This window comes from Rhamphochromis longiceps, linkage group LG19 (genome assembly GCF_057381845.1).
Source record: "Rhamphochromis longiceps isolate RC_006_pf linkage group LG19, R_longiceps_female_GT1.1, whole genome shotgun sequence".
NCBI lineage: Eukaryota > Metazoa > Chordata > Actinopteri > Cichliformes > Cichlidae > Rhamphochromis > Rhamphochromis longiceps.
Window position 1 is genome coordinate 14,874,497 of NC_140575.1, and position 10,894 is coordinate 14,885,390.

Here is a 10,894-nt window from a genome sequence, read left to right on the forward strand (position 1 = left end):
TACTTCATTCAAGAACAGTAAGAAGAGACTGAGGAAAAAGGAGAGCAGAGTTTCATGAATAGAACCAAGAGAAAAGCCGTATCTGTTGTTCAGAAGGTTTTCTACTTTTGAAAAGTGAAACTTGTTTTGCTTCTGCAGCTTATGTGCTGGACTTGCACTGTGGGTGGCACTCGGGGAGCTTAGCACTTTGCCCTGTCCAGATAAAAAAATAAAATAAACAGCAGCAGCCAAAATCCTTACTTCACAAACCTTTGTGTGACAGTATATGCAATAAAAGAAAGGGAAGGGACCTGCAGGAAAGCAACTATCTGATGTCATCATTCAGTTGGTTGATACTTCTAAGTTTAAGCTTAGTTTGTGTAGGTAAAATGCTTGCATATTAAGTAAATCAGGCCTTCACTGTGTATCAGTATCTTAGAGGGTCAATAAGCTGTAGCCAGGATGGAGCCGCCTTCACATGAATAGAGCTCTCAGAAATGTGGAGTTGTATCTTCTGCAATCATCTTTGTTCAATCTTCCACTCGGAGTGCCTCCATGGGGAATCAGACCCACTTGATGCATTTCCTCTCTATTGTATATATATTGTTTGAAAAGGCTCCTCTCACGGAGCTTTACTGCTCAAACAGCACCACGGTCCAACTGTGTTAGATAGTACAGCCCCCCCCCCCCAAAATAAGAGCAACTGGTCTTCAGGTTTTTAAATTGTTGGTAATGAGAGTATAATTTATTCTTTTATCTTCATTAGTCATAAATAAAAACAGAGAGCTGCGCACAGATATGAAATGCATTGTAAACAAAGCAGTGAAAGTTTGGTTTGAGTGGAAAGTTTTCATGTTGCTACTGTGGGAGGAATAATCTAGGGTGAATGTATATTTTGAGGAACTAATGTAGGACTGTTTATATTACCATAATTCATTTATTTCCATTTCAAGGGCGACTCTCGGGCGCCCAGCTAGTTTCTTTCGCTGCATTTTTTTCAGTGCAGTTTGTCTCGAAGAGGTGAGTAAAATGTCCACGACAATCCGCCATCAGCCGGTGAGGAGACGAGGTAGATTTCTTCGTATCTCGCTTGAAAATGAATGTGGAGGACATTAAAATGCATAAGTTTCCTGCCTTGAATCTAAATAAAAATGCTAATGAAACGCCGTGGGTATTAATAATGTGGAGGACGAGTTTCCTTTTATTTGCTAAAGAAACATTTCAAGACAAACAGTGACAGCCGCAACTTGTTTTTGATGTATCAGGATTTATGACACTTCATATCCTCTTGACATTTAAAAAATTAAAACGCAGTCTAATTAAAGCTTTAATTAACGCCTGACTTTGGACTAAGTTGAATAATGGAATATGGCTGTGCATGATGGTGTGTTATATATGTATCTTTGCACTTCCTACAGGGATTAATTATATGCTTAAAAAAAGGACTAATTTATGATATAACGCTGGAGTGTGCCCTTTGGCCCATCTCACAGTCCTCATGGGATCCTCATGTTCCTGCCATTAGCTCATATGCCATAAGGAGATTAACATTAAACCATGGACCCATCTGAGAGGAAAGGATCTACACGCAGTGTAACAATTTTGTATAGTCCTACTAAACAGAATATAAGGTGGAAATGACTGAAGCAGTCCTAGCAACACGTGCCACATGTTTGCATTCTCTCTCTAGGGTCATTAAATTATTGTATTCATTTTGAAGAGCCTGACTGCAGTGATAGGAGGAAAATTGAATATTGTTCTGGCAATGAAAGAGACTAAATATAACCTTTAAAAAAGAAAAGAGAGAAATAGAATTTCATTTTTTTTAAATATCAAGTCTGATTATTTTGTCTTTTCCAATTACCTGAGTAGCTCTGGGAAAATGAAAAGTTAAAGAGAATGCATGTTTCATGCTCCAACAGGAGTGATTTGGTTAAAATATGATTGAATTCCTGAATACAAAAGCAGACTTTCACACTCCACTGGGGTATAATTAAGCTTCTGCAGTTCCTGCCAAGAGAAACCCTCGAGCGGGTGACCACAGGGGGTTGGAAATTTTATGTGACATGAATGCCACTTATTTTTTTTAGCTTTTAAAATGGGACAAGCCTGGGTTTGATTGTCTGATAATAACATTGTGTCACCCTCTTTTTAATCCCATTTGCACTGATCTCCGCTTTCGGTTGTCCTTGCAGCATTCCCCTTCTGTAAATGTTAATATTGACCAGCAAGTCAATATCCTTAACGGTGAGTATAATCCTGTAAGGCTGTGTGTGCGTAATTATTCCATCACTGTCAATATTTTAACATCAATACTGTGTTTGTAAATGTGTTTGCATTGTGTCAACGGGGGAATCTGTTGTGGGGAGTCTGCGCATGAGAAACTGTAACACACAAAACACATGGCTCATTAAAGTCTGTTTTAATTACATTTAGAGCTGATGCAACCAGTGTACTGAAAGCTCCAACTTGCCAGTTCAAACTAAAGCATCTCAAGAGATGTGATACTAAATGAACTCTGAAAATGTGACTGTACTTGTTTTTATTGAACCAAAATAACTAAAAATACAGTAGTGCAAGAAGATCCAAGGTGTTTAGTACTGTGCAAAAGTTCTTTTAATTCCTTTATATTTTTCTTCCAAGAATCCAGACTTTCCTCTAAGTTGTTAAAGCCGTCTCCAGGTTTTCTGAATATATTTCAGGGGATTTTTCTTCACATTTCCTGCTTTTTCATTCATTTTCAATGTCATCCCTGTACATGAACATTTTCAGAGAAATTTTATTTTTTTAAACCACTTAACACTGACTTATGAATCATTCAGCCACAAAAAGCACCTTACTGAACCAATACTGTTTCTACTTATAAGGGGCAACCTGACAAAGCCAATTTTAGTACCTAATAAAAAAAATTAGGCAAAAAACCCAAACATTTGTTTTTATTTCTTTAGTTGAATTTCCCCCCAAAATGCCAGTCATAACAACTAGAAACACATAAAAGTAGTACATTAGCACCATCATGATGAATCCTAAAGAGCCAAACATTTGGCATCTGTCAGCATGGTGTACCTTGTGTTGTTAAAAAATGATGTGGCAGGCCTAACAACAGTACCTCAGACAAACAGTATCTTAAAGCCAATTCCTTAAGAAACAGGAAAAACAACAACAAAGAGCTGGCGCAGGGCCTTTGAGATGCATCTGGTCCATTAGTTGATCCATCTGCTGAAATGTTCTCAAACTTTTTTTTTCTTAATTTTTTGGTTGTGATTGTTGGCGGATGGACAGGAGGAGGTCAGGAGAGAGGTATAACAGTGAGTGTCTATGGCCATCTGTAAAACTGTCTCTGTCATTGCAGCCAGTGATCTCACGGATTTTGCCATAATTAATTATGAAAGCAACATCAGATTTGGATCCACCATGGAATACCCCCGGGAACGCTGGTGAAAAATGATCTCAGAAACATTGCCAATCCAGTAAAACCATAAAAACACACAGTTGTCCTTTTGAAGCAGTGTGGGATCATTTTATCGACCAAGAACAGAACAAAAGGCAGAAAACATCCAGAGGATTGTTTTGAATGCCCTTCATTCAGTCACTGCAATACTGCACTTGTGAAAAAGAAAAACGTCATCGAGACATTTCAGTGCATCAGATATCTCGTTGATGGTTTTCCTCCATGATCACAGTTAATGTTACTCCAGATCCACCACTGCAACAGACCAATCATGTTGCTGTGATGTCAAAGTTCTGTGACTTGCAGGTCAAAGGCAGATGTGCTTTGGCTTCATTTTCCAGTTCCAGAAACAACATCCAAAACCTAGCTACACCAACATCATACACTGACGTCATGGTTCTCTATGGATTAAAAAATAAAGCCATGGTAAGGTGAAACGTCAGGTGGACGGCAGGTTGGTGCTGCATCAGCAACAATGCAGACATTATACAAGGCTCTTGAGGTGGAGACGCAGGTCGAGAGCTGAGTTGAAAAGTGAAGCTTTCATTTTTACCAGTCTGTTCCACTACTCACTTATAGTCGTAATAACAGAATGAATGTAAATGAGGTCACAAGCTCAAGGAGCCATGATGAGATTCTTCTGTAAGAATGCTGGGGTCGGGCTTAGCGGTAGGGTGAGAAACGCTGATATCAGAAGCGAGCCGCTCCAACTGCCTTTTTTCAACATGAAGAAGTGCTTCAGACATCTGGTTAAGATGCCTTCTGGGCAGGTGCATCCCTTCAAAAGGTTTTACAAGCATGCCCATCAGTGAGGGGATCCCGGGTAGACCCAGAACACACTGAGGAGGTTGGATTTCAGCTGGTCGGGGAATGGCTTGAGGTCTACCAGGAAGAATTGGAAAGTGCTAGGAAGAATGATTTTTTGGATTACTGTGCTTAGCTCATTTCCACTGTGACTCAACTTTGGATAAGTGGAAGGTAATTGATACATGGACATATGGCTACAACCCATAAATCAAACATTACGATTCACTAGAAAAACCCAAAACTTGGAAAACAGAAAACTGGCACAGCACGAGGGTGAGCATGACCGTTGTTTACTTAAGCATTCTGCATCATGAATTTATTCCCCTAGGATCAGTTTACGGACCGAATCTGATTAAGACTCTGTGGCTCTATTAAAATTAAATCAGGAATGGTTTGAACTTTTCTAGATTTTTGCTAAACTTTCTGACCACAGTTCATTTGTTATGAAGTCAAAACGGCACAAAAACTATCCAGTAATTATGAATTTTGGCACATCTTAGTGATGGGTTCATCAATAAGCTGCTGAAACACAGTCCAGAATCCAGGCAAAGGCAGAGAATTATGTATGAAGAGTTACATTTTTCAAGTGTTCACCACACAAATATACTGCTTGAACTAAGTCGGGGATGGAGTCTCTCCCAGCGTGCAGAGGCAGGAAAACACCCTGCCTGCCAATCACAGCACTAATATACCGTGACATACAATTCAAACATGGCAAAACTAATGCACACACACACACACACACACTGTAGGCAGAGAGCTGCTTATATTTGGACAGGAGGACTCAGTTTACTGTATCCACTGACTCTTCAAACACCTTCAGACAATTCAATACAAACCTGAATTATTCCTTACTTTTGCTACACCCTGGTTTACGCAAGTCTTCACAGTAATCACGTCTCAGATGCTTCATCATTAGGGGGCATCAAATATTTGTTGATATGCACCCAGCGTGCTATGGGAATAACAAAGGGAAAAAATAGGAGAGGTGTGCCTTCCCAGCACTGTCATCTAATTTATCAGTGATTGCCAATCACCCAGATAAATTCAGGGCATCTCCGTGTTTGAAAAATCCAAATTTTATGATTGCGGTTTCATGTTTAACATTCCCTTTGACTGAAGATGGAGTAAAAACCCCTTAAAACAACATAATCCAAATATATATGACCTAAATTGGGGAGGGGGGAGTAAAAACGGGAAATATGGTAAAGCACTTTGGATGCAAACTCGAATCCGTCTCTGGAATCTTCCAAGCAGCCTAACTGCATATAATAAAGCATCTATAATTAACACATTTTGGCATTAATTCAAGCCAGCTTACCCTGATATTTGAAACTGCTGAAGGACATGCCAAACTACATTTTGTTAATTCCAGGCACAATTAAGTCCATGCTTACCAGCCTGAAACTTTACATTACACTGTCATAAACACGAGTTGTGGAATGGGAGATTCTCTTGCAATTTGCAACTGTTTACTTGTGCTTACTGTATAATCTTAGCCATTACTCAGTGGTAAATGGAGAGTGGAAGTGTGTGGAAACTGAACGCACTCTAAATAGAGTTAAGCTCAAGACTTGTGTGTCCCCAGAGGCTCAGATATCCAGTATTTAATGGCTTTGTGAAAGCAAGGCAGTGGCTTCAATTGAATTAAAGGTTCTGGACGCCCAGCGAAGGCGACAAAAGGACAAATGTAGGTAAAGATGTGCCAGAAGCTGTCCTTTTAAATGAACCAAGAACTTAAAACTTTACAGCAAGGTATCCATGGAAACATGTTTACTGACACATATGAAAAATCAACTGTGGATGCAAGTGGTGATATATAATTTTAACCCTATTTCTGAAGACAGTGCTTGGTTAAGTAATATGTCCTGCAGCCTATGATGGACTTTTCTTTACAGAGCTGACTCACAGAATATGAAAGTCTGGTAAAAGGTCAGGTCATCTGTTTTCTTGCTAAAGTAGCCTAAACATGATATCCTGCTAAATATGAAGCCCTGAAGGAAGCTCGGTGAACTCACGACAAAAGATGGTGATAATAATAATAATAATAATTATAACAATAATAATAATAATAGCTGTATTACAACTGGGGTTCGAGAGCGCTATAACGGAAACAATTAGCAGTCACTTATTTAAACTTATTTTGTTGTCATCTCAAATCGTGAACACTGGTTTGTTTGTTTTTTATTATTGTTACTGTAAAGAGTTAAATTAAATGTGAAAAATAATATCAAGCTATAAGAGCTAAGCTGCTTAGTGCACCTGCAACATAAATGCTACAACCTATCAAATCATACCGGATAATCATTTAACCAAACGCGCCGTTTCATCATAGAGAAGAAACTACGTACCAGACTTAATTTAGGAATTAGCCAATGTAATGATTACGCGCTCGTTTGTTCAATTACACTGTTCAAATAATGTAATAAACAGCAATAAGACATTAGTATAGTCTTTTGCTGGATTCGGCTAATGCAACAATAAATAATACATAAAATAGCCATGTTTCCATAGATATTGTTCTTAAACCTGTAGCACTTGGATACCAGCAGCTCATGCCTAATAGATCATTTATCGTTATATGACCAGCAAAACGCCATCTAGAAAAGTTGAACGTTTGTTTGTTTTTTAAGTAAGAGAGCGATAGTTTTCTAGATGTATGCCGAACTGTACAGCTATTCATGACGCTTTGGAAACGATTGACACCTGAACGCGAGCCTGTGCAGCGTCAAGCAGTTAAAAGCAAAGAAGCATAAATAGTATAATTTTAAAGGAAGCTTGGAGCTGCCTTCCACATGAGCGGACGAACTGCCCGAGTGCTCTTTCGGAGTGCCCTAACACGGAAACTGCAAACTGCTGTTAGATTTCAGTCATTCACAGGGAATGACTGAAAGGGTTTACTTGCCGAAGTTGGAACCGGGAGGCTGGCGGGTCGCTCGATCAGCTCAGGTTGCTGTTTCCCGGTAACATTCATCTCCCGTACAACCGCTTTCTCTGTCCGCTCACTTCGACGAGAGTTTCTCAAGTCATTTATCCAGCCGCTGAAGGGAAGTGTTATTCACCGGCGTCCCGCTTACCCACGAAGACAGAAGGAGAAAGCATGCCTGAAAAGCTCGGGGGTTCTTCGAAAAAGGAAAAACAGGAAAACAGCCGTGCGTATCCTGAGATGACCACGATGGTGCCCGCTGCAGGGACGAACTAGGAGCGCCCGTCGCTGCTCGTTTCTCACCGGCTCAGCCCCAACTGTCAGCACACAGCGGCTCCTCTGCTTCTTCTGCTGCTGCTGCTGCTCCTCATCAGTCTGCATGACTCCCCACCTGCTGCCTGTCCTCCTATTAACCATTCCTGCGTCAAACCACAGCACATTAACCCGTTCACTGATGCTGGAGTCCTGGAGGCATTTTAATCAGCAGAAATCACGGATGCATATTTATCATAATTAGTGCTCGGATCCTCTAATGATGGGCTATATTGCAATCAACAACATTTATGTTCACTAAACAGCAACATTGTCCTTGAACTTTGCGGCCAGGTGAAGGCTCCCCGACTGTGTGAGCACGGTAATTGTTAATGGATACTGGCACAAATTAATTTCTGTGGCATCCTCAAAGCCGCGCTTGAGGGAAAGAAGGCTCATCTTCCTGATGGAGGGTGATGGGTCAGAGAAGGGCTTTTTTTTTTTTTTTTTTTTTTTAAGTCAATCTTATCACCGGCTCCTCAGAGCTGGCCTCAGGGATCCAGCCAATGCGGCCTGACTCATGTTGGATTTCAGTGGTATAGACAGCTTTATACACAGAATATGATACCTCTTCTAATAACCATCTTTCTTTTTTCCAGGAGAAATAGAGGTTAAAAATAGACTCACAACTATCTAAGGGCACACAATACCTGAGAGAGGGTTTCATTCTGTGTGGTTACAGCCCTATAATCAGTGACAGACTTTTGTTTTGTATTTTTTTATGTTCCGGATTAGAGCGCTAATATGGATCTGGGAGAGTAACAATGACGAAGCGCCCCATTGCAATATATTACAGCCTAGCACTTTCATCAGAGTATGAAAAGTTATCATCAGAGGACTGGGAGAGGTGCAATTGTTAGGGAAGCTACTTCAGCTTCATACTTCAATGGCTGGCTTCCCACTCAGCATCCTGCAAAATCTGATGTTTTATGGCTGTTATGGATTTGGGGAGGAGAAAAAAAAAATCTGCTTTCCAACTTATTACTGCTACTGCAAATACAGCAGGCCTTGTGGAGTTGAGTGTGCAGCCTTGAGTTTCAGGTAAACATTTCTTGAGGCAGAACTGCAAAGGTCAAAAGGCTGTGCATAGATGAAGCAGCTCACATGTTAAAATACATTTCTGTATTTTATATTAAAGAAAACCCGTGCAGCTCTGCCCTCAGTAAGAACTACCACTTAAGCCCACTGGAGCACCATTATCTATTTATTGGTGCTCAACCTAAACTGATAGGACTCCAAAAATAAGTCGAGGCAAAACAAACAACACGAAAAACTTTCTTTCTCAGAGGGAATAGTAAAAAAGAAACACGTCTCTAAGACAGACCACAGAGAACCCGAGAATAGCACGGAGCACCCCGGGATAGGCCTCTTTTTTTCCCTCAGGAGACATGATTGAATGTCACGAAGGAAAAGCGCAAATGCAGATAGAAAGAAGAAATGAAACCTGGATGAATTCTATAGAGTCTTGCTGTTGGGTGGGCCACGTGAAGAGATTAGCAGGTGCGCGATGACGGGCAAAATATCAGTTGGTAAAGTGAAAAAAGCGACAGAATGGACTCAGTGTTTTATTCAGTACTACCTGAAAGTAGTAACTAAACCTAAACACTCATCTAGAAAGTGTTTATAGAAGATCCGTTATCTCATACACATAATAGAAACAGAAGGCTTGATGCAGCCATCGGTATCGCCCTTTGGTGGCCATGTCGTGAATTAGAAAAACGTACTTTACTTCATTGAATAAATAAATAATGAAATAAGCACAGTATTGTATTTAAGAGTTAAGAAGCTTTTCCCTTCTCTGTGCAAAAACCTATAATTCTAAAACAATTAATCATAATCAAATTTAGCACTGACCTGGATAACAGGGTGTTTTCCTTCAGTTAGTAAATATGCAAAAGCTCCACAACTTTGCAGGGATGCATTAAATGCATCTGGTACCATGTAACTAAAGCAACGGTATCTATTTGGGACCTTTTGTTGAATTTGTTGCAGGTAACATTACAACATTACAAGACCAGCAAAGATGATATTGAGCACTAGGGTGGAAGTGGCTCAAATCAAATACCGTGCCATGCTCCTTAGACAAAAACTGGTTCATCCCAAGGCGAAACCAAACAGCCATTTCAGAAACGCATGGCACAATTTGGAAGAGCCTCCTCGACAGGACAAGACTGAGCCGCACATCTGCACCAAAAGGATAAAGGTCACTCTTTCAAGGATGCCAATGCTCACATCTTGGACAGAGAAGACAGATGGTTACAGGAGTAAAAGAGGCCATCTATTTCCACTGTGAACGACCATCACTAACACCAGCTAGCAACAGTCTTGAGGTCCCTACCCAGGCACCTCAGCCCCCACCCACAGGTGACTTCAACAGATAAGATACATAATAGGTGTCAAAGTGCTTTCACCTGAAAACTCAGGTGGTAATGACCAACACCTTTTTTCCACACCTTTTCACCCCTTGGCTCATGTAATGGTATGCTTGATTAACAGGTTAATACATGATTAATACATGATTAACGACCACCTAATGGACAACCTCCACTAAGGTTTAAATACCTGGTGCTCTCCACCTTTTGGTCTTAGAACTAAGAGGTTGTGTAAAGAACTGTACTGTGTAAAGAAAACAAGCAGAAACCAATATCTAAAAGTAATAGCAGTACTGAGTAGCAGTAGTATTACTATTGTTTTACTGAAATTTCGGGGCTGCAGGGGACTGAAACCCAACACAGCAAATGACAGGCTGCACAGCACAACCTAAAGCAGGCAGACAGGCTTCACATCTACTACTGTTTCTGAGTTGAGTCTTGTTAAAGCTGTAGCTCAGACTTTAATAAGACTAAGGTATCTGTATGTCACCTCTACATTTCAGTACTTTAAACTTTAATATGTAATAAATTTTTTAGATTGAAGGGAAAATTCCATCCAAGTGTGATGCAGTCCTAACATCTGGTCAAAGCTCCACAGTGCAGAAGGAAATAGACGTCCAACCATCAATCAGTTATTTTTAAAGCGCTCTCCAATCCAAGCGCATCGTGCTGGATCTCACTCTTCCATCTTTAACTTCTGTGATGCTGAAAAAGCCTAATTCAAGGCTTCAAAGTGACTTTCTTCCTCTGATATTATATTTAAAAGTGTTGCTTTTCTCGGGTTGTGTTTTTTATATTGCGGATATATTTTTTTTAGTCTTATATCTGGTGTTGAAGATAATCCTCCATGAAAACCAGTTTGTTCAAAAACCTGTCCCTATTCAGTGATCGCTCCCAGTAGGCTAGATTCTGCCACTCTTTGTCCCTTTTGACTGGAGACTAATGATGCACATGTTCCCACAGTTTTGTGCTCATTTTCCTAAGTTTGCATTTTACATTACAGGTTTATAATGTAGGCATATTTCTGGTGTTGAAAATAATACTTCA

General features: G+C 40.2%; 1 protein-coding gene across 1 annotated transcript in view; it reads right to left on the reverse strand.

Annotated features, from left to right (window-relative positions):
• Positions 1-7,524, reverse strand: part of sntg2 (syntrophin, gamma 2) — a 104,169-nt gene extending 96,645 nt beyond the window's left edge. Inside the window, exon 1 of the mRNA XM_085392152.1 lies at positions 7,143-7,524. Coding sequence (XP_085248278.1) covers positions 7,143-7,211 — 69 coding nt within the window. The 5' untranslated portion in view covers positions 7,212-7,524. The remainder of the gene's footprint in view (positions 1-7,142) is intronic.
• Positions 7,525-10,894: the final 3,370 nt, after the last annotated feature.